This window comes from Mycena indigotica (assembly GCF_014461135.1).
Source record: "Mycena indigotica strain 171206Taipei chromosome Unknown Mind.scaff0018, whole genome shotgun sequence".
In the NCBI taxonomy this organism is placed as follows: domain Eukaryota; kingdom Fungi; phylum Basidiomycota; class Agaricomycetes; order Agaricales; family Mycenaceae; genus Mycena; species Mycena indigotica.
The window spans coordinates 962626-984756 of NW_023503017.1; the positions used below are offsets into that span (position 1 = coordinate 962626).

The following is a 22131-nucleotide window of genomic DNA, read 5'->3' on the forward strand; positions in this document are numbered from 1 at the left end:
CGAGCTCCCGAGGCCCATGGGTATGACGCGGTTATGGTAGTGGTTGACGCCCTCGGGAAACGCGCTCACTTCACCGAATGCCATACGACAATAGACGCGGTCGGAGCTGCCCGCTTGTACTATCGGAACGTCTGGAGACACCACGGAACCCCCGAGAAGTACATTTCGGACCGCGGTTCGCAGTTCATCGCTGACTTTACGCGCGAACTCTGGCGCTTAATTGGCGTCAAGCCGGCTACCTCTACGGCTTACCACCCGCAGACCGACGGACAAACCGAACGCGTTAACCAGGAGCTCGAGCAGTACATCCGAATCTTCACCAACTACCAACAAGACGACTGGGACGAGCTTATCCCTGCTGCTGAGTTCGCCTATAACAACCACGTTCACTCCTCCACTCAACAGGTACCCTTTATGACGGACACTGGCCGGCTCCCCCGAATGGGTTTCGAGCCGGGCACCCGCTCAGAGTTGGAGTCAGTGAACGAGTTTCGCGATCGGATAGCGAACGGCGTCTCCGAGGCGAAGGCCGCGCTCGTCAAAGCCAGAGACGAGTATAAACGGTACTACGATCGGAGACGATCGGACGCTCCGAATATTCAAGTTGGTGATAAGGTTTGGTTAGATGCCTCTGACATCAGAACAACTCGGCCCTCCGAGAAGTTCTCCCACAAGCGCCTCGGACCGTTTAAGGTGCTCGCAGAGGTTAGTAAAGGTGCCTACAAGCTCGACCTCCCCCGCGTTACTCCAAGCTCCACCCCGTCTTCCCCGTTGTTAAACTCGAGCTCGCTCAGGACGACCCCTTCAATGGACGACCCGGCTACGACGAACCGCCCCCGAACTAGAGGACGGAGTCCCCGAGTGGGAAGTCGAGGAAATCTTGGATGCCAGGATAAGGTATAAGCGTCTTAACTACTTCGTCAGGTGGAAAGGCTACGATGCTTCGCACGACTCGTGGGTTCGGTTCGACCGTGTCTTCGCGCCAGACAAAATTGCGGACTTCTATCGGAGGTACCCAGGTAAACCACGGCACATCGCCTCAGCGACCTTCGACTCCTTGCCCTTCCGAACTATGCGTCGGGACGCCGCATTCAAAGGGGGGTGATGTCAGGGGAACCCCCGCTCGGCCTCCTTCGGACCCTCCGAACGCATCCGAGGCGCATCCGACCGGCGCCCCCTCGGACGCTCCGACCCACCCCGACCATCGTCCACGGCCTCCTTCGCCTGCACAATCACCGATCCGTCAAGACCCTCCCAACGATCACCTTGGGACAGAGCCTGCGACGCCGCTCAGGCCTTCTGCGCTCTACGTCGGCAGTTACGGACGACCAGTATATAGTTGGCGCCCTAGCAGGCGGACCCTTAGAGAGTTCTTCTTCTTTGGATCCTCCCCTGCTAGGTCGGTCCCTCCGTGTATTTCCTGTAGTCTTATTCACGCTTTGGATCCTCCCCTGCTAGGCTTTCGTCGGAGTCTCCAGGGTTGCCCTTACACTCTCCATTTCAAAACCTTTCCAAGTCTTATGAATTTTAGTGATGAGTAATAAAAATAGAAAACACTAAATATTAAAGGAAGTTAACTTATTCAGATTGTAAGACAGATTGTGAAAGAAGCAGTGACATAAAAGAGGGTTAATTATCTGTATGTAAAAGTCATTATAATAGAAGCCAAAGCCAAAAAATGTGCATTAATCATAGCGAGAAATATAAGCCCTTTACAATCTTCAGATATCTTTAATCTGCCCTGGTAGTGTTTTTGAAAATAATTATATGTAGGCTGAAACATGAGATAATAAAGAAATCAATAATTTATCAATTTAATTAGAGGGCAGATGAAGGATTGCTTTGCTTTTGTATACTTTCCTCAGCAAGTATAATGCTTGCCATATGATTTTCTGGTCTACTAGTAGTTTGAGACTCAATGTTGAACTGGAGAGATGTGACAGTGTTATTGATATTACTTGAGGCTTCAGATCTAGAATGGGAACCACGGATGATGATAAGGTTAAAGGCAATTCCAACACTGTGAAATGACTAATTGCCAATCAGCAAATAGAGAGATTCATATGATAAGACCAATACTAACTAATGCACTGGCAGGGTGATTGAGTGTACTTTGCTTTGCAAATGCAATAGACACAAGGATTGTGGTGGTTGTAATGATTAGTCCAGACTCTATAATGTTGCGCATTGCCTGTGCAATGGGGCCTTTGGGTTTTACAAATAAGTGATGGCTGAATGAGGAGTTCCTGAGCTGTGAATTCTGCTTCTCAACCCTCCACAAGTGGTAGAGAATAAGGCCTATTAATATAACCTTAATCAACCTTGACTTTAACTAATTAGATTTTTTTGGCCTACCTGTTGCATATGTATTGATGCCAATGCTCAGAATCCAGAAGGCATTCCCCCATGGTTGGACACTTTTGTCATTATCCAAACCCTTTGTCACTTTGCTGAGAAGAATGTGAAACCAGATGTTCAGAATAAAGTTTGCAATCCAGCTAATAATAGGCAGGATAATAATCAGCCTGTTGTTGGGCTGCCAAATAACAAATAGTCGCCAAATCTAATATAATTCATTGATGTTAATGTAGATTATTTATGCTTACCAGAATTGCATCTCCCAGCAATGTCTGTACCCCCACACATGCAGTCTTATAATACAATAAGGTGCTGCAGCAGAGAACAATATAACTTACTGCTGACAGAATGATCCACCCAGTAGTATGTGCAAAGACATCTACTGAATTTCTGGATCCTGTAAATGCATCCATTGCCTCCCAGATAAGCAACACAGTATCAAGCACTGCATTTCCTGCAAGTGCAATACAGACACCCAGGACCACCCAGTTTATCTCTCGGTTTGTGCGCAAGTGACCATTAGGATGGGTAAGGAGCCGGGTAACAGTTGGAATGAGGGTGACAAGGTAGATGCCAAAGAGGAAGACTGCTATGTATGTTGTTAGAAGGCTGGCAGCAACGAGCGAGAGCATTGTGTAGACAGAGAAAAGCTTAGGTAGCCGCCTACAGGGTGAGCTCTCTAATAAATGGCGGGCCCAAATCTGCTATTGTGCAAAGATCAGCGGGATGATATCTGGGACAGAAGATTTTCCATTCAAAAATCATCATTCAGATTGCCTTATCACATTCGGAGATATCACAGCGCTCATACACCGAATTACTTCATGCCCGTTTCTGCCCGTTGGAAGTAGGGTCGCGCAAATTCTGAACTTCAGCAGTACTTGAAAGATGAAACAAAGAAGGGCTGAACAAATGTATTCAGTGAAGGGTACACAAGACAGGACTAAGGATCTACAATAAAGAGAGAGAGAGAGAAAGAGAGAGGAAAACATCCATCAGACAAACGCCCAGCTCGCCGACCGCGCTCCCCAGCAAGCTTGCGCAAGCCAGAAAGCAGCGGCCGAACGTCCTCGAGACCCGCCACTGAAGGCGGGCCATGTTCTCGGTTAGAACGAGCGGGCGCGGATGTCATCGCGTGGATGTGAAGGATGCGGCATTTGTAAAAATGCGAGTACTCGGTCAGTTTCTATAAAAAGATCCTGATGAGTATGTATCTGAGGAAACATGATGGCGCGCGCGCGGTTATGTAGGGCGGGCAGGGTGGTCCGTGCGCCGCTGTCACGTGCTGATGCGGTGATGCGGAGGAAATTTGTGGGGGAATTTGTCGGTCAATGGATCGGTAGATGTGCTTTCCCAATGTTATTGTAGATAGCTAGAGCACAAAAGGCAAAAATAAAAATAAACGGCGCAGACGACGCCGGGGCCTAAACGGGGCTGTCTGCCTCCCAAGTACTTCTCTCTAGCTTTGGCAGGGCCATGGACCCTCTTGTCGTTTCAATGTCGTGCGTAACATGGACGACAATTGTGCGGGCGTCTGCGTCGTCGTCGTTCTTCTCCACATCGGAGTGGCCGGAGCGCATGCTCGCCTGGCGCGTCATGGTCCCAGAAGAGCCGACCATGGTGGTCGTGTTGTCGTTGCAGTCTTGGCTGACGCCCCGGCCAACTCTTACAATGATTAGCGTAGGCACGATTCCCTAGTCGGGGGAGTAAGTTAAATGCGCAACAGTGCAGAATAGCACACGCACAACGAGCTGCGCTAAGGCGGCATAAACGACCTGGTCCATCGGGTTGTCATAATGGAAGTAGATCATGTGGATGGACACAACGAGGGAGTAGATGAGCCCCGACTCGAGACTAGGATTTCCTCGTCAGTTCCTGAAGGAATAGGATAACACAGACACGCACAGGATGACCATCGCCTTTCGACCCTGCTTCCTTGTCTGCTCGCTCGCTATGCCTCGTATCCGGCGCAATACCCACCATAGACGGCCCGCTAGAGGGGAATGGGAATTAGGTCCACAACAAGTTTTGGAAATCAGGACACACCAACGAGGGCAGGGACGAGGAGATTGGTGGTCAATGACAGGATGAAGAACAGTTTCAGCTGGATTGCATAGCCCAGAACTACGTGAATCAGTGATTGGAATGATGCTTTTTCAAGGAGCGCGTACACATTGTCGCCGCAAGCAGCAGCAACGGAACGATCGTGACATAGACTGTGTTCCAAATGACATAGCAGCGGTAGATGAGGAGTGCATCAGCAAAGACACTGGGGAAGTCAACTTCAATATTGCCAAAGACAATGAATCCACGCACTTGTTCGTTACATAGACGACAGCCCCGGCGATTTGGAGCTCATCTAGCCGCAAACGGACCGACCCGTAGGCTGTGGCGCCTTGCAGCAGGAATATGAGCACGGACGTTGTGGAGAGTGTGAACATGATGATGGCGCTAATGAGGAGGATGTGTTGCGAGCTTCCCGAGCGGGAGCCACGGAGGAGAATGGACATGCAGCGCCAGAAAAGGACGAGGTAGATGCCTGATAATGACAATTAGAGGATCATCGGTGGGAAGAGGGAGGGAAGGCACCATAGAGGAGGGTAGAGACCTACGAAGACCATGAGACATGTGAGAGGAAGATCAGAAATAGAGCGCACCCATAGGGTTGAGACTCCGATCCACAGAGAGGGAGCCTGCGGCTAGTCATTTTGGTGTTGACCAATATGAAGAAAGCCCACCATGGACAAGGGGGGTTACAAACAGTCGGCCAGCGTGAATGAAGAAGAGGAAAGGAAAGAGTCGAAGGCGATTGCCGCTGCGGAAGCAGAAATGATATGGCTCGGGCTGGCGGGGGCGCAATGAGACCGGGGGCGTTGCTAAGGACGGCTATACATACCAAAACTCCATGAGATTCTCGCTCTTCATTGATGCGGTGTACCGAGATAGGCCATCGATGGACAGATGAGAGTTGGGGCCAATTTGGGCGTCAATATCAATGGCGACCGCGGGCGACACGGTCTCCGTGACAGATGGGAGCAGTTCCCATCTCCAAAGTTTTGGCGCGAGAAATGCACAGTTGTTTTAGAGGTCGGATGTTCCAGGGCGCGCTGACGAGCGCAGTCCTCAGAGTCACCGCCATGCAGATGCGCTGCGGAGTGGAATCCGAAAGAAAGTCAGTGATTGATTTGTCATCCTCCCGTTTTGCTACCGACTTCCATGTCTACTGCGCAAACGCTGCCTCCCACTGGCTCAGGCGTCGAAGAACTGCCTCCCCCGCCTCTGAGCCCACTCCCGAGCGATCCACCGCCGCCTTACCCCAGGAGAACACGTCATTCTGGTCGACATCATGACCACACTCATACGCAAACCGTCTCAGTCGAGTCTGACGACGATAACGAAGCCACCCCTTTCCTCTCGCACCACCATGGACCGCGCCAAAACGGCCCAGGGAGGCCCCGCTCCAACAGCGCTGTCTCGGTCGCACCCTCGCTGGCGCAAACTATCGCGTCAATCTTCCACATAGATGATGACGAGGGAGATGGAGATTGCAGGCTGCCAGAGGATGCTGAAAGTGGCATGGTTGTTCAGCAAGATCCGCAGCAGACCGACTTCGCGTGGAGAAGATACTTCCGACCCTTGACACGCAGCGTCTATTACCAGGCGCTTTTCCACCTCTACGTGGTCAACTTCCCCTTTGCCCTCGCAGCGTTCCTCTTTGCCTTCGTCCTCACCGTTGTATGTTCTTTTTCTCACTGTTTTCCCATCGTTTACCAGCCACACACTTAGACGGGGACGACACTGCTTGTGGTACTTCCATTGGGAGTACTGCTCTGTTTTCTCAACCTGGTTGGTGTTAGAGCGTTTGCGCGAGGAGAGGTACGCCATATTTCACCACTTATCGCGTATTTTGACTGCCTGAAGCTAGCTCTTCAAACCCGCTTCCATTCCCCATTGGCCTACCCAGCGCCTTATCCCCCTCGTCCAATCTTTGTCCGCCACCACGATAGCGGACACGGCCCCGAGCCGTCCTTCTACAAGAACGCCAAAGCACTAGTTCGTTCCCTTCCTTTCTTTTACCACATCCACTCACTCTGTCCAGTTCACGGACTCCACGTCCTACCAGGCGCTCTTTTACTTCATCGTCGTCAAGCCCTGCATCACGCTGGTCCTCTCCCTCGCCCTCCTCATGCTCGGGCTGCCCGCGATCGTCCTCGTCCTCCCGGCGCCGATGGCCTTCCGCGCAATCAGGAAACTCGGCGTTTGGCAGGCAAATGTGGCTGTCGAGGGCTTGTATCTGGTCGTGCGATGACCGCCGAAAATGTTGGACGACAAGGAATTTTTGGCGGGAACGACCACCATGGCCATTACCTGTTATAACTTGGCCTTCTTGAAATGTGCAAGAGGCCGTTGCCGGATCCTTCTCACAACATCCCAATCCCTCTCGACACGAATCCTTCTCGCTCGTATTGCCTGTCTCAAGGGCAGTCGTGTCTTATTAAGGGCAGTCGCAAAAACACACATCAACCTCGGCAAAAACACTATTTTGCAATGCAGTCTGGTCCTCCCATCCACACTGTCCATGAAATCCACCACATCCATCCATATTCCGGGTCTTCCAGCATACTTTTTTGTCGAGCCGAGTCTTGGGTTACGTCACACTACCAGCACGGTTTTTCATCTTCCCTCCGGCCACCTGGTCTCTTGGCCAACTGTACCGCCAGATAGAACGATATCAAAAGTCCACGCCTTGAAGTTTTGGTCGTGATATTTGGATGGGAAGCTCTTCCCTGAACGCCAATTCATGACGGGCATGACTTCGTCGTATTCCCCACGCAGCATTCTTCCGATAACAAGGGCGACATGGAGTATCCTAAAGACCCTTACATGCGGCACCATCCGACAAGATTTGACGACTTATTAAAGCTTCATGGTCGCCTCGAAGGTCAAGGACGCACTTTCGTGTCTATTTTTTCGCCGTGGTGATGACGTCATACCTCGAGCGATTTTTTTCGCCATGCCCGCGCATGCTGGAGCTCTATCGACGCCGCCTTCGGGAAGGATAACCACGGAACCCCATACCCTAAAGTTATCTCCCTGGATTTTCGACAGGAAGGCCTCCGGTGGACGTGAATTCATCCGGCGCTTGACTTGGTCGAATTCGCCATGCGGTTTTCGAGGCTGTCCTTTGGGGCGTCTTGGGGTGTTTCCGGTGGTGCGGAGGAGTGTTGGGAGACGCTTTTGTATGCTGTATGCGTCAATGCTGGGTGATTCCTTGAGCAGGATGTCAAATACTCTCACTGGAGCGACCTTGCTACTATTACCCTTTCGATATGCGTCCCAGTTACACCAGTTACAAGAGATTTATTTACATTGAATGCTTTTAGCTCTAAAGTACTTCGTTATTAGACCGTCACTATTGCGGTGTCTGTGCTATCATAGCGTTTCATGGGCTCCAGGAAGACGATGTCTTCGTGGGGCGGCACGACGTCCTAGGTGGACATGTCAGTGAACAATCCAAGCGCAAGGACAAGACTGACATGCGGGATGCAGGGAGCGGGCGGCGCGACTACGACGGAGAGTGTCGCGAGGGTTGTTAGCGGGCGGTCGACCTCGCGGCGGAGCTCGGCGCGGAGGTTGAGGCTGATAAGGGAATAAAATGAGAAGGCGGAGGATAGGGAAAGGAAGTGGGGGCTTACTTTGCGAGAAGGGCGTTAGTGTACAGGGGTCCGTAGAGTAGATAGACAGCCTGGGGATATGATGAGCGCTTGCGGTGTGGTAAGTATAGCGAGAACGCACGACGTAGATGAATGAGTGCGGAGAGAGAAGGATCTGCAAGGGCGTTAGGGGTCTGCGTATCTGCGGTTTGTGGGGCGTACTGCAGCCAAGATGGCGAACGATAAGATGCTGCAGGATGTGAGCAGCCGTGGGTTGCGGGGAGTAGACGGGTACCTGGTGAGGAGGCCGGTTGCGATGGTGTATTTCATGATTTTTTGGAGGATGATTCGGGTTCTTCTGTCGGCTTGTCAGTCGATAACGAGCCGGACAACGGTATGGCCGTGCCTGTGTGGTTTATGGATGCTTTGGTCCGAGCCGAGCGTGATGTCGTTCCTCCGAAGGTAGACGAGAAGTGTGAGGGCGAGGACCAGGTCGACTGCGGTAATATGAGTGATGGTGTATAGCACGAGTTGAGGCAACGAACCAACAGCAAGCAGGACAGCGCCTGAGATTACTTGACGCGCGACGCGCTGATACTCGGCGACGACAGCGTTGAGCAGGACCTGCACCATGACCGCGACCTCGAGGAAGAACCCGGCGAGGCAGCCGAGCGCGAGGGTGCCCGTGACAAGCCAGTTGTGGCGGCTGAGCACCCAGATTCTGGTTGAAGGTGAGCAGATTCGCCGCGAGATGCGGAAAGCACGTGCCGCTGGAGGAGGAACGATTGGCAGAGCAGGGTGGGGACCGACACCAAGGCAAACTCGCCGTTGAATAGTTGGGGGACGACGAGGAGCGCGGAATCGTTCCCCCAGCTCGTGACGAGCTTGCTGTACACCGTGTGTGCGACCAGGCATAGATGGGTCGTGTTCATGGTCCTGGGCGGTGTCAGCGCGGAGAGACAGAACGGGGCGAAAACGGACCAGACGGTCGCAACCTGCGAACGCAATCAGTGATATTCTGCGGCAGCGGCGGATATGACGCACGAGTGTTTTTATCCAGCACGGGTCGTCCGCGAAGTTGAGGAAGTAGGTGAATGTCTGCACCGTGACGAGACCTTGGAGGCTGGTCGCAGTCTACCAAGTGCAGAGAATGGCAGCAAATCTACTCACAATGCTTCGAACAGCACTGGAGCCAGGTCAGTCTGTTTCCGCGGGTGAAAAGGGAACTCACGCCCAACAAAGATCGCGCCGTAGGTCTGGCTAACTTCCGACATCGCGGCCGCGCTCATCCCCACTGCTGACGTTCGTGCGCTTCAGTGCAGCCTAGCAGGTGAGCCGTGGAAGGGATGGGGGGTGAAGGAAGACACGAAAGGATTTTCTCTGAGTTCCCCGCGCGTATTATATGCAAATACTTATGGGGTCCAAAGTTGCCGACGTCAGAGTGACATCGGATTGGCAATTATTACATAAGTACGGGTCGCCGACGATGCGCCGTCAAGTGTCGGCCGCCGCAGGGTAGTCTTCAGAGAGGAAGGTTATCGCCAGTGAGAAAAGCGCTACTATCTAGCGCTATGCTAAAGAATGTGGTCACACAGAAATCGTCACAACCTCTGAATCTTCTTCTTCTTTCCGCGTCTGCCAATACGACTGTTCCTCACCTTGGGGACGTCGACGTCGGGCTCCCCGCGTTCCATGGCCCAGTTAGTGATAACTTGGGCTTGAATTCACCAGATAGAGTACTCACCAAAGGCGGCGGAAAGGGGTGAATTGGGACCTAATTTAGGACGGACAACATGCATTTAGCGTTGCTCCCGCGCGTGTCGTTCTCGGCTGTCATCTGCAAGTGTGTCCGCTCAATACAGACTAGCGTGCATTTACTTATCGCTCAGCTTGGTTCTCTCGCGCGAATTTCACTTACAAGTTACTCCGGCGCCGCCTCGATACGACCACGACATCTTAGTACCTGGTATTTGTCTGCTACCCAGGAGGCTCTTACTCGCGATGGATCATAGCTGTTCATATGCAATATGGAAAGCACCGGTTACCCGGCCTAACCGAGACGGTCGTTAGTTCTTGCGAGCTCTTGCCGTCTTCCCTAAGCCCTTCTCCTCCCGGGGCACCGTGGCAACATGAAGGAACTTGAAAACACAGGGCTAGCGCGCCTGGTAAGCTCACATACTATTGAGGAAGCGTTGCCCGGCTTACAAGCTCCTCTATAGTGTGTCTGTAGGAAGCTCCATGGGCTCAGTTTGTGGCCTCTTTCGATACGAGGAATCCAGCTTGCAATCGAACATTTCGGAATCTTGGGGACTCGACAAGCTTGAGATGCCATGCTAGATTGTCTGCTGCTGCGGGCACCTGAATGCAAGTCGTCCTCTCCTTGACCCAAGGGACATTCGAGTCTCCGAATCGGAGTCCAAGAACACATTTCACACAGCAATTCTGGTCCCGTATCCCAAGCTCCGAGTCTGTTCCTTCGATTCTTTAGATGTCATACTATCCTTCCACAGTGAGTTCCACTCAACGCTGCCTCCACCCCCGCGACCCTGCTTACCCAAATTTTCATGCTCCATATCCAACCTCTCGTCATTTGTGCTGGTATCGTTCTAGTGGTGCGAGAGGAGCCTTGTGGTGGTTTTACTGTCCCCGCTTGGCTATTTTCAGAGTCGGGCCGCTTGGCGTTATAAGCTTGCGTGCTTCGCAGGGCTTTTCGCGATCAAACTGTTGCTCGTCGACCTTTCTTATCATGCACAGAATACAGAATACATATGCACTGTTACCAAGGTACCATTGTCGAGTTTGTTCTTTCCTTTCTTCCAATCGTATGGAACTGGTCCAAGTTGTCCTATCCAACACGTGTGTCGCTTAGCATTCGTATCGTCGTGCTGGTGAGGACTTGAAGTTTGGAAAACCAATATATTTTCCTGCAACTTGAAGGTGATAATTAATGACCGTGACGTCGACCAAACGGTAACGAAATTCATTCGCTGGTAAATGGCAGGGAGGTTGTATCCAAATGCATTCACTGACAATCTACGACTACTGATACAGGCGAAACGTGCTACAGACTACTTACAGGATGGAGATGCTCGAAAAAGGATGCGCAGGGGATAAGGAAAGCTTTGTGGAGTCGAGGATGAGAAGTTACGAGCGCCAAGTGCCCGAATGCAGTCACACTGTTCATCGGCGTTTCTGCCACTTCGGGGCTGGCTTCTGGGGCTGAGCGGACGCAGTCACATTCTGGCTCGACGACGCCGGCGGTGGCAGGATGGGCTGTGGCCCCGTCCGAGGCAAGAAGGGATTCGACACGTCGTAGTGCTTGGCCGAGCCGTAAACGAGGCCCGGGTCCACGGTGGAGTAGGCGTAAGACGGGGCATTTCTAGAGGGTGGCATGGTCAGGAAATTGACGCAGACGACGGAAAGGGAGCGCACTGGGAGTAGCCAGAGTGTAAACTAGCATGCGCATACTCGGGGCTGCCTGCCAATCTGCAGAACGCGCTGTACTCTGCATTGAACTCGGGGTCACTGCATACCCAATTAAAGGTGTTCTCTGTGCTAGCACTGGCATTGGCATGTCCTGGCACAGGCCGCATAGGCGATACTGAGTCGGAAAGGCTCAGGCCCTCCAGCGAGAGATCGGTCTGCGCGAACGGCGCCCCTGCCACAGCTGGCCCAGGCTGGCGCTTGTGGTGGTCCTTGTGGTGGGCAGACTGGTGTTGCTTCGAGTGAGACATGACGATGGTGGCGCTGTGAACAACTTTTGAAGGTGCCCAGGGAGGGTAGTGGCGGTTGTGGAAGGAGAAGTTTGGTGAAGGGGTAACGATGTGACTCGTTGGCTTTATACCCAGACGCTTGCGATCACAGAAAAGCGCCATTCCGAGAGAGGTATCGGAAGCGGCGCCGGGCCGATCGTGGCATTGTTCATTCCAACTTGAACGCCGGCGCTTTGAACGTAGGAATGACTTCGGAGTTTATTGAGGCAATGGGTGTCGAGACATTGACGACGTTAACTGCGTTTAGATTAGCCCGGCATGTTTGCACTGTGAAAGCCTTACTATGCAGTAGTAGTGCCCTATAACGTCCAAGGCTGCATAAAAACAAACGTGGAGAGATGTCGACAGTCAGAGACTGCCAGCGAGATACAGATATCTACAGTGTCCTTTGGCGGAGAGGGAATTGACGACTAGAGCTGAGGTTCGCCGCAAAGTACGTATGAGCTAAGCAGTTGTTCATGGCCGACGCCGCCTTAAAAGATAAGTATAGTATCGATATCTGGAAGAGCCGAGTAGTAGAAGCCAAGGGAAGAGGGATGTAGCACAAAAAGTCAAGTCGCAAAGTAAATAATACGGAAGGTAGGGTGAATCAAACACGAACGAAAGCAATAGCAAAACAGATTCAGAGGATAAGGCAACACCTGCTGAATGCGCAAAGCATGGTAGTGAAAGAAGCGTCTGTGGCCCGTTTCCACTCGACCCATCAAATGATGACTGCGAGCCAAGATGGTAATGTGTATCCAAGTTGTCAGGCAAAGAAAGCCCGGTCGGGTGGAAGGGCTGGAGGCAAGGCAAGGCTTTGAGATCCAAATCAACGCTTCAGCGGATGATGAAGCAGTGAAACTAGCTCCTCAGCACTAGTTCCAGCACCAGGGACTATCCAAAACGGCCATGTACACCCTTCTGAATTTGGCTGCCTCGTCCACGGACAAGTCAAGACGGATCTCAAATCGCGTCCAACGACGACCTTCCAATTATCCGCACAGAGCGAAAACCTTTGAGTAGCTGGAGGCAGATGCCATTCACATAGGGATACACTTGGTTAAGCGATTGCGACGGTGTGTGGAAAGCATTTAAGAATCGTCTGTCGATGAGTGACGGTCACAAGTGTGACAGGCCGAGATGCGACGGAATTACGGATGGTGGGCGACGCGACGCGTTCATGATCTGGTCGGGGTCATGCGGGCTGGAAGTGCGAGTGACCTGAGGCTGGTCCGGTTTCTTCGCCGAGGAAAATGAAAGGAAAAGGGCAACAACTTGGAGGTGTCGTTGGTATGTCCTTTTGTCGATAAAATGACTTTCACAGTCAGGGGTTGTATCGTGTTGAGCAAAAGCAATCATGCGAATGAATGGCGTTCAATGAAGTCGTGTTGTGGTCGTAGTGCTGATAACGGACAAACAGCCGATAGTGGGATAGTAGAAAATGCTGGAAAGTAGAGAAAAGAGCAGCAAGTCGGACGGGAAGGACGCGCAGGAGTGTTCGAGAAGCTTTGCGATCCAGGAATGTAATGAACCAGCTTCCTTGATACCAAATAATTGCCAAAGACCATCTGACGTGCCCTTCGGCGCCATCTTCCATGTAGCACCGTCGTTCACGACCAAGTCAAGCGGTATCTCAAATCCACACCGAAGATGGCCTTTTGATCATCGATATGGGAAGTGTTTGTCGGAGTGATGAGGATTTAGTGAGAACGACAGCGATGTCCACTTTCCCAAACGATTGAGAGGATGCGAGGAAAATTCTTGGGTCCGCGTGACTTTGACGTGCGTGTGAGCTGGCCAAAAAACCATGATTGAAAAACACTCGCGAATGGCCCCAGGTTAACGCAGCGCCATTGCGTCCATAATATATCGGGAGACAGATCGGAATGGATGGCTGGGGGTGGATGGCACCCTTCCGTCGAACGTTGCGCAACACTTGTAACGGCCAGCAAAACGGTCGAGCATAAACGACCACAAACAGAACCAGTTAAGGAGAATGCTGGAATTGTCGGGGGTAACAGCTTCGCAGCATTGGGGGAAGACGTCTATGAGTTTCGACACGGTAGTCGAAATGGTTGTGAGCGTGTGGAAGGCCAAGCAAGTAGAGGGGCGCTCAGCGGGTAATTTTGCACGCTGTTGTCATGTACCGCCGAGGTAGGCAAAAGCCAAGTGGCGGCTAGAGGAGCGGGGAAGTAGAAGCAGTTTAAGGATTCGAGTTGTGTCTTCGCAGCCGAAGGGCAGGTTCAGCGACCGGGGAATGTAGAATGGATGAATGAGATGGTCGATCGCGAGCCTGCCAATGTCGGCAATTTGGGACATATATAACGTTTGAAGAGAGGGAAGTCGAGGGCCACAAGGTCTAGCCTGAGTAACAAGTGGGTTGATGATACTTAGTGGTCGGGCATTGGGGAGACATACCGATTAGCATCGACCAAAAAGACATCGCTCTTCTCCGCATCCTATTGTCCGAGGGCTGGGATAACTGAAGAGTCGCCTAAATCGCCTTCCTGAAATCTTTGGAATCGCGGTTTCCATTCCCGGGCCGTCTTGAAAGTCGCGCAGTCTTCAGTCACCTCTGCTGTCCAGAGGTACCTCGCTATGCGGTAGTGTTCAAATTGCCGAGGGATGGTGATTATGAGCCATCGATAGAGTTTTAGGCTGCGATAGCAAGCACTGAAATGGTGTCAAGCCCGGGCCCACCACCACCACAGGGAAGCGGTATGCAGGTGCGCGCACCAAGAGTGAATCTATACGTCAGGCCATCGAGACCTAACGGTTCCTGACACTTGCTTCGTCGGATTTGCATGCATTTCGGGAATGTAAAGGTGGTAGTTGACGAGACGGAAAGAGAGGAATGTCACACGTTACACTGAGGATGTATAGGGATGTATTGTGCTACAGCAGACTCAAACACCCACCACAACCTGCGTTTCTGCCTGTACGGCAGACTCAATTCGCAGTCCGATCTTGCATGAATTTGAAGTCAAGTCCGGCTCCGAAGAGGGTCGATATCCAGGGCTGTTTTCCCGGTTCCGAATTCAATCAAGTTTGCAAATGAATGTAGTCCGAAGTTCATTCGCTCTGAACCTGGAGTCGGCCTCTTTTACGAGCTTGAAATGAGCTTCACTATTACCCAGCCGAGTTTATACAGGTCGTCATAGTACATCCAGAAGTTATTGCTAAGCAATGATTCGGGCAACTTAGCTCTTAAGAGTTGACTCATCCACAGTCTCCTTCCTCTTCGTTTCTTCAATTCATTTTTGTGTTTATTGAATCCCTGTCCGTGTACTCGTTCGCAGATGCGTTGCATCGTCCGGGTAAATCGGGCCCCCTAAAAAGCTCAATCAAACGTCCACACAGAGTTCGTGCTACTCACTCAAGCCACCAACTTCCAGTTCGCGCAACGACAGTCCCGGCTGCACATTGTGGGGCGCGCGGTCGAGTTTAAACAGACGGAGCGCGTTTTCGCGGCCGATTGAAAGAAGGTCGGGGTTGGAGCTGGAAGGAATGAGCAATAGTATTATACTTGCAGCAGAGGAGCCGGAACACGGACATGGGCACGTTGTCGAACCATGTGCTGCCTTCCATGAGTCCGTCCTCATATGGATAGTCGATAGAGAACATGATTCTTGACGTGGATAACTCGGCTATGGCAGACAAGAGCGAGCGCGTGGAAAATGCACCACTAGCTGGAGCATTTCTCAGTCATTCGCCAGGTTTAGTAGAAAATCTCACTTGTTATATGCATATTGGTCGCAAAGTAGTCGCGTATCGTCTTGTCTTTCGCCATCCGCATCTCGGGGAAGCGGTCGCCTGAGCAATGAGCACAACTATGAATGGAGCCTGAGCGGATACTCACGATCCAGTTTATGGTCGAGTCTCCACAAGTCAAAGGGAATCTGGGCTTTCAGTGAAGACAACGTCGTCTACTCAATGCTTACATGTTCACCGAGATGCCCGAATACAAGCTGGACGCCGGGAAACCTGTCGAAGACCCCAGAAGTGGCGATTCCAAGGATGTGGATTGAGAGTTGGTTGGCGAAGCCCCAGGCAGATGCAACCAGCCAGCGGCGCTGTGCATAGAGTTGGGCATAGATGAGCGGTGAAGGAAGCCGCGGGTGCATGTAAACAGGAACAGAAAGTTGTTCGACGGTCGACCAGAATATCTGATTATGAATAAGCATTGTTGCAGTGAGGGGGAGGTTGCGAAAGTTACATCGTATGAGGGGTCGTCATAGAACAACATAGTCTAGGAACATATTAATGGATAGTTTCCCTGGGAGATGGGGTATTCACGTTACCGTCAGCACCGCTGCTTTGGAAGTCGTTGAGCATGACACCGACACAACCAAGTTCTACCACGGCGCGCGTTAGTTCTTCTGCCGCCTGCTTCGGGTCATGCATGGAAACGGCAGCGAAAGCAGCAAATCGAGTGGGGTTCGCTTTTACTTTCTCCCCGACGTAGCTGTACGTGAATTCATTGAGCTGCTGGGAATAATTCAAGTTAGACGCACTTGTTGCTTTCGACCGCCATCGCATGTGCAGCCTGCGGATCGGTTTCGCCCTGGCATCCAGGAGAAGTCAATGAGAGAATTTGAAGCTCAACTCCGGCCTGTACGACAACACTTCAGAGAGTTTCAAGCAAAAGACGATAGCCTGTACCTCGTCCATTTGTGCAATCCGACCATCGATGTCGGCGAGTGCTTTTCCCAGAAGGACCGCCGCATTGACTGAGGCATATTTCTTGGCCTCCTGTTCCGCCAGCCGGGGCAGATTGAACGCCTCCTCGAGGATTATCTTGCCCTTCATGGCCGTCGCGGAGGAGGCTTGAACGGATTAGCCGGCCCCTCAGCCGATCTGTCAATTTGGGTTATTTTCGCCCACGCCTGTCTGGTTGATCATTCCCGCAATGTGTCGGCCTCTCAAAAAGGCCGCTTAGGCGCACGCGAAGCGTTTTTTCGGACGTCCGTCATGGCGCTGGACATTGGAGAGAAGGAGAGTGTGTCGATGGAGTCCCAGACGACGGGCCAGCCCAAGCTGGACCGCCACGGACTGCCTCTCATACCTCAACCGTCTGACGACCCAGAAGATGTATGCAGTTATTCGCTTTTGCTTCCGCTCACTGATCTTCGCTAGCCCCTCAACTGGAGTCGCGCGCAAAAGTATACCATAGTGACCATCCTCTCGCTGGTGTCGTTCTTCGTGCGTGCTGTTTCTCACTCTTATTGGGTTGGCTGACCACAACTCCAGGGACTTTTTTCGCTCTCATGCATGAACCCGGCCTACGCGCAAGTCGCGCTCTCGTTGCATGTCTCTGTTGTAGAGGCATCGTATATAGGCGCGCCATAATCTCCTTTGACTGTCGCTTGAACTTGTTACTTATTTTTCTCATAGGAACGATTGGCATAGCTGCTGCTGGTATTGGGAGCTTCATATGGGCACCGCTCAGCAATGTCTATGGCCGGCGACCAATCCTGATAATCTCACAAGCCATCGCCATCGCCGCCTCTTTCGGTAGCGCTTACGCAAAGACATGGGGCACCATTGTGCTCGGGCGCTTCTTTGTCGGCCTGGGCGTGGCCTCCGGCAACGTCGTCTGCTTCGCGGTGGTCTCAGACTTGTTTTGTCTACACGAACGAGGGAAAATGCTGGGGATTGTCACGGTCGCATTAATAAACGGGGTGCGCATGCGTTCCCTCGTTCTTTTGCCGTCTCATACGCTGACATCCAATAAAGCCACACGTAGCTTCCTTGCCTGGGGGATTTATCGCCCAATTCGTCAGCTGGAGGTGGACACTCCTACTTCCCTCGATAACATCTACTATTTGCTGGATCCTTATAATAATCGGTCTGCCAGAGACGCTCTATGTCCGAAACGGCGACACGGACCCCATCCAATCTGTCGGAAAACTCCATCGCTACCGTATCACTGGTGCGGGAGGAACAGGCCCTACTCGAAAGCTGCGCTTAATTGACTTTGCGCGACCGTTTCAAATGTCTGTTCTTCATGTACTCTTGGTCTTGTTTTAACCTGTTCTTCCAGGCTGAAATACATCCCCATCGTCATACTTGGACTTTATGCTGCCGTTGCTTTCACCCTCGGAAGGTAACTTCAAGTATAACCATCCCTGTTTCGACCTTTCAAAGCTCTATAGTGTTATGCCAGCACAAACCGTTTCCGCACTCTTCCGCACCTTCTACCAGTGGCGCTCCGCAAGAACAGGAGTTGCTCTCAGCGTTAGCACCACTGTCGGCGGAGTCCTTGGTGAAGTCGTTTCTGGGCCGGTCATCGACAAGTTATTGGAGCGGTCGCGGAAGCGGGAGGGCCGCGTCCGTCCTGAAGCCAGATTGCATGGGATGTGGCCAGCCGTATTCTTACTGCCCGCGGGGTTGCTTATGTTTGGCTTCTGCATCGCAAACCACGAACTCAAGCACTCTTATGTTGGTGCAACGGTCGGGATGGCCATAACTTGTGAGTCGTGCTACCCATTCCGACTCTTTTACTCAGTTTACAAACCAGGTTTCTCCGTTCAGATGATAACGACCCCCATTATCGCCTGTAAGTGCCTATTCTGTTTCTATCTTCTCCCTCTCACTCGCTTAGACTGCGTCGATTGTTACAAGCCACAAGCTGCTGAAGTAGTCCAGCTGCTAAATTTTGCGCGACAAGGTTCTGGTCCCTTCTTTAATCTTGACGCCTCACTCAAGTGCCGCTAGAGATATCATTCACTGTCGGGTTCTGGTCTCTCCGCTTTGGTACGCGTCTTTCGTCTTCTTCTTGGCGATGTACTTATAGCTTACCACAGGCGACAAAGTGGGTTTCCAGTTCAGCGGCGTCACGTACGCCCTGGTGTCGCTATTGTTCTTCCTCCCAGTACTGTACCTGATGCGGTACGCGAATCTTTTTTCTCCTTCTCGCTGACTCACAGCTTGTTTAGTTATGGCGAAAGACTTCGGGCGCGGTTGGGCGAGCCGGGATTCAACAAGGGCTTGTAGGACTACCAGAACAATGTTCTTCCATGTCAAACTTTGGCTGCGAACGCTTTCCATTATATGTCAGTGCAAAAGCCAATAATTATATTAGTATTTTTATGTAAGGGTCTTTGGTGAAAAGGATGAGACCATCGACAATTGCGCCAAGGCTTGTTACTATAGAAGACACAGAGTCTGTCAGAAGGAAATATGGAATCATATCCATGGATCGTAAGTGAATCCTGGAATCTTTGAGAATGAGGAGGCGTCGGCCCGATATCCCGGTCGGGTGCACGTGGCGTGACCGCAGTGACGACGCGCCTTAGCTTTGACCACCATCTCGGATTTCGATGTCGACACCGCCCGACGAGAATGCGAATCTTGTCCGAACATTGACGAATGCGCTGAGAGTGGCCCATGACGAGATTGCCCGTTTGAAAGCCCAGGTCTGTCCTCTATGCCATAATTGTCTGACTGCTGGGCAGCGTTGGATGCTGGGTTTGTCTGGCGGAAGCTGATGCTGACTCGCTTGGCAGATTGCTGCACATACGGTAAGACGTGCTTTGCTGGATCGTGGCGGACGCTCAGCCTCAGGCAGACGGAGTTGGAGTTGGTGAAGGGTCGCGGTTCGACTAGCAGGATCGATGAAGCAAGCCAAACGCGTCGAGGCGCTGGATCTGTGAGTGTAATATGCACGTAACTCCACGCTAATTATGTCCCCTTCAGACCTTGCAACAGCAGATCGCACGATCAGGGGACCGAGAACGACACTTGCCAGCGGAGGTAGCGACGCAGGTGTGCAGGAAGTTTTGTAACGTGTACTATTGACAAGCTGATGGTGTGGTATCTAGCCCGCCTTTGACAAGGAGATGCAGGCCCTTCGAGAGGAGCGAGATACCGCGGTCAAGGACCGCCACATGCTGTTACAGGCGAGTCGTATCACCCAAGTCGGCTTCCAAATACCTAAATGCTCTCCATAAGACTTTGGCTGCGCATGAGCGGGAGATTTCAGACCTGCGCCAGGTAACCAGCGTCTCCACCAAAATGAAATCATACCAAATTCGGTCTTTGACCAGGTTATCGAAGGTCGGGAAAGCTATGTACGCGCGGAGCCGCTACCAGGGCAAGAAAAAGTGGTATATTTCCGTTTCGACAGATCGCATTAGAAAGCTTACCAGTGGTAGATCCCACTATCCAATACCATTTCGGAACTCCTCGCATCCAACTCAAATCCAACGCAGAGTGGATCGCCTGAAGCTTTTGAAACCAATTCTGCAACCAACGCAACCACATACCAATCCTGTACCCGTTGTTCGTTAACCCAGACCCCGAAATGGAGAAAGCATCCGCAGACAGGCGACCCATTGTGTAACGCCTGTGGTCTCTATGTCACCCGCATCACGAACTTCAAATACGATTTGGGACCAAATTCCGACCAAGACGATATCGTGGAAGGCGCTTCAGGGAGCGAATTCGATGGAGATGACGATGGGTCTAGTTATGGACCCGGGGCGGTTGTTCTCAGCTGCGCGCAATGCTTGGAGACAAAGACTGCGTTTTGGCATTGGCCACCTGGCGGAGGAAAGCCGCTATGTGGAACTTGTGCGCCACGAAAGACTTCAAGTTCCGCAAAACGCAAGGTTGATGAAGACGAAAGTAATGTAGCCCGCGCGAAAAAAACAAAGTCTCGCGGTGTGGACGACGACGCCGAATGGCAAGGCAGCACGAGTTTCAAATCGACTGCTTCTTCTTCTCCGAGCCGCACAGGCGGCTGTGCTCATTGTGGAACGACGAAAACGCCTCATTGGCGCCGATCATTGGCGGGTTTGCAGGTGTGCAACGCATGTGGGCTGCAGGATAGGAAGCGTGTAGCTTGAGAATGGTTTCTTGGCAATTCAATTTTGGAAGCGATGCCGTTATGGCGTTGCCATCTTCTCGTCTACTCCACGATGTGGCCTTGCCAGCGCGTAAATACCTTCGCGTTCGTGCAAAGCATCTCAGCCCCCTCTTCCCTCTTCGTTGTTGCTGCGAAATGCTTCTGGGCGGCGCCGTCCTTGTCAGTTGGGTCATGTTTGCCAACCTCGTTAACGGGCAAGACCAGGACCCGCCGAACTACGAGACCGAGGTGGAGAATGTCCTGGTGTGTCTGCTTCCTTCTTCTACTTTACGCCTTTCAACGATTGGACAGAGTCGTCTGCAAACACGTAACAACACTGATAATCAATGGACTCCAAACCCATATACCACGTTCCCAGTTGGGTGGTTCCTCGCCAGGGCACCAGGCCACTTGACGCGGCTAGGCTGGCGGCTCGGAGATATCACGGACAAAAATGGCTCTGCGTTTGTGGCCAACGTTAATACAAGCCTGCCGGAGCCGTACGAAGCTGTAGTCGTGCAGAACCCGAAGCAGCCGGAGAACGGGTTACCCATTTCTACCAGCTGGTACTCTACTGTTCATGCAACGTATCCGGCAAGCTCGGTCGACGAAATAGAAGAAGGGGAGCAGAAGCATGACCTTTTCGTGCGTCATAGATCTACTCTTTGCCTTTGCTCTTACTAACGCAATGTTAGGATGGCCCCTTTAGCGCTGTTCCGTGGTCAAATAAATTCTTCACCATTTTCTCCGACGGATGTGTTACTGCCTCGACACTGACAACCACGGTTACCGACGCCGCTGGTACAGTCACGATATGGCGCGACATGCTCCCAACACGCTTCGTACAAGTCCAGCACGATTTCCCTGCCAACGTTATCCTCCCCTTCAAGTTTGAGCAGACCACGGAGCCTTTTGTCGGTAGCATCAATGGGACTGTCAGGGACGCGCCGTTCAGGATCGCGCTGGGCACAGGGAATAATGGTGCGTGGTTTGTTGTTCTATGGGAAGTTGTTGCTGATCACCGCCCAGCCCCGTCGTTATATTCGTACTACCAGATCGGATCATCTTTCTGTGGGCAGCAAGATGACGATTAGTCTTCGACTTTCCTTATCTAGTTCCCGCATGCAATGTAATCGAGTTCTTCATATCCTTCTGTGGCGGAATTCCGGTGTGAATCACACGGGTTTCGGTCGGTGTTCGATGTCGATGGGCAATGAGGAAGACAGTATCGGGACCTATCTGGCTGCCCCCATGAGCGATGTTGCCTCCCACGCACCCCCGTGTGGGAAGAATGGGAGTTGTATAAAGTCCTTGAGTAGCGGACTATCTTGTTGTCCTGCAGGATGCCCACCATTATCGTGACAACCATCTTGCTCGTGGCAGTTACGGTCCTTATCTCCAAGTTTTTCCGTTTTATATCCAAGGAGTATGAACGACAGAAGGCTGTATGCCATATCCCGGGACCACCCGCCTCATCATGGCTATTTGGTACTGCATTATTACAATGATATGCACA

At 52.0% G+C, this 22131-nt stretch overlaps 7 protein-coding genes across 7 annotated transcripts; 3 read left to right on the forward strand and 4 right to left on the reverse strand.

Moving 5' to 3' along the window:
• Window positions 1-3782: 3782 nt before the first annotated feature.
• MIND_01416500 (Zn(2)-C6 fungal-type domain-containing protein) lies at window positions 3783-5099 on the reverse strand (the record flags this gene model as incomplete). Its single annotated transcript, XM_037370557.1, has 9 exons — window positions 3783-4052; window positions 4104-4212; window positions 4264-4351; window positions 4405-4482; window positions 4530-4627; window positions 4675-4897; window positions 4948-4966; window positions 5016-5051; window positions 5097-5099. The coding sequence occupies 9 exons, from the start codon at window positions 5097-5099 to the stop codon at window positions 3783-3785; spliced, it is 924 nt and encodes a 307-aa protein (XP_037213149.1).
• Window positions 5100-5562: 463 nt separating this feature from the next.
• On the forward strand, window positions 5563-6667 carry MIND_01416600 (uncharacterized protein; the record flags this gene model as incomplete). The annotated part of the gene is made up of 4 exons (XM_037370558.1): window positions 5563-6093; window positions 6145-6234; window positions 6280-6411; window positions 6458-6667. Exons 1-4 carry the CDS (start codon window positions 5575-5577, stop codon window positions 6665-6667), a joined length of 951 nt encoding a protein of 316 aa, XP_037213150.1. The 5' UTR covers window positions 5563-5574.
• A 1093-nt stretch (window positions 6668-7760) lies between these two features.
• Window positions 7761-9301, reverse strand: MIND_01416700 (uncharacterized protein; the record flags this gene model as incomplete). The annotated part of the gene is made up of 13 exons (XM_037370559.1): window positions 7761-7847; window positions 7896-7998; window positions 8055-8104; window positions 8155-8187; window positions 8235-8262; window positions 8308-8370; window positions 8419-8509; window positions 8558-8733; window positions 8781-8948; window positions 8994-9007; window positions 9057-9135; window positions 9183-9198; window positions 9244-9301. The coding sequence occupies 13 exons, from the start codon at window positions 9299-9301 to the stop codon at window positions 7761-7763; spliced, it is 966 nt and encodes a 321-aa protein (XP_037213151.1).
• A 1891-nt stretch (window positions 9302-11192) lies between these two features.
• On the reverse strand, window positions 11193-11746 carry MIND_01416800 (uncharacterized protein; the record flags this gene model as incomplete). Its single annotated transcript, XM_037370560.1, has 2 exons — window positions 11193-11391; window positions 11445-11746. The coding sequence occupies 2 exons, from the start codon at window positions 11744-11746 to the stop codon at window positions 11193-11195; spliced, it is 501 nt and encodes a 166-aa protein (XP_037213152.1).
• Window positions 11747-15033: 3287 nt separating this feature from the next.
• MIND_01416900 (Amidohydrolase family protein) lies at window positions 15034-16600 on the reverse strand (the record flags this gene model as incomplete). Its single annotated transcript, XM_037370561.1, has 10 exons — window positions 16430-16600; window positions 16282-16379; window positions 16064-16232; window positions 15984-16016; window positions 15709-15933; window positions 15627-15666; window positions 15503-15580; window positions 15321-15456; window positions 15144-15265; window positions 15034-15098 (listed from the first exon to the last, which is right to left on the reverse strand). The coding sequence occupies exons 1-10, from the start codon at window positions 16574-16576 to the stop codon at window positions 15034-15036; spliced, it is 1113 nt and encodes a 370-aa protein (XP_037213153.1). The 5' UTR covers window positions 16577-16600.
• Window positions 16601-16738: 138 nt separating this feature from the next.
• Window positions 16739-18763, forward strand: MIND_01417000 (MFS general substrate transporter; the record flags this gene model as incomplete). The annotated part of the gene is made up of 11 exons (XM_037370562.1): window positions 16739-16865; window positions 16904-16969; window positions 17018-17448; window positions 17504-17763; window positions 17811-17873; window positions 17923-18239; window positions 18288-18326; window positions 18372-18437; window positions 18485-18523; window positions 18574-18658; window positions 18706-18763. 11 exons carry the CDS (start codon window positions 16739-16741, stop codon window positions 18761-18763), a joined length of 1551 nt encoding a protein of 516 aa, XP_037213154.1.
• Window positions 18764-19089: 326 nt separating this feature from the next.
• Window positions 19090-20616, forward strand: MIND_01417100 (Zinc finger gata-type protein; the record flags this gene model as incomplete). Its single annotated transcript, XM_037370563.1, has 8 exons — window positions 19090-19185; window positions 19276-19290; window positions 19338-19418; window positions 19466-19534; window positions 19591-19668; window positions 19721-19762; window positions 19816-19872; window positions 19924-20616. 8 exons carry the CDS (start codon window positions 19090-19092, stop codon window positions 20614-20616), a joined length of 1131 nt encoding a protein of 376 aa, XP_037213155.1.
• Window positions 20617-22131: the final 1515 nt, after the last annotated feature.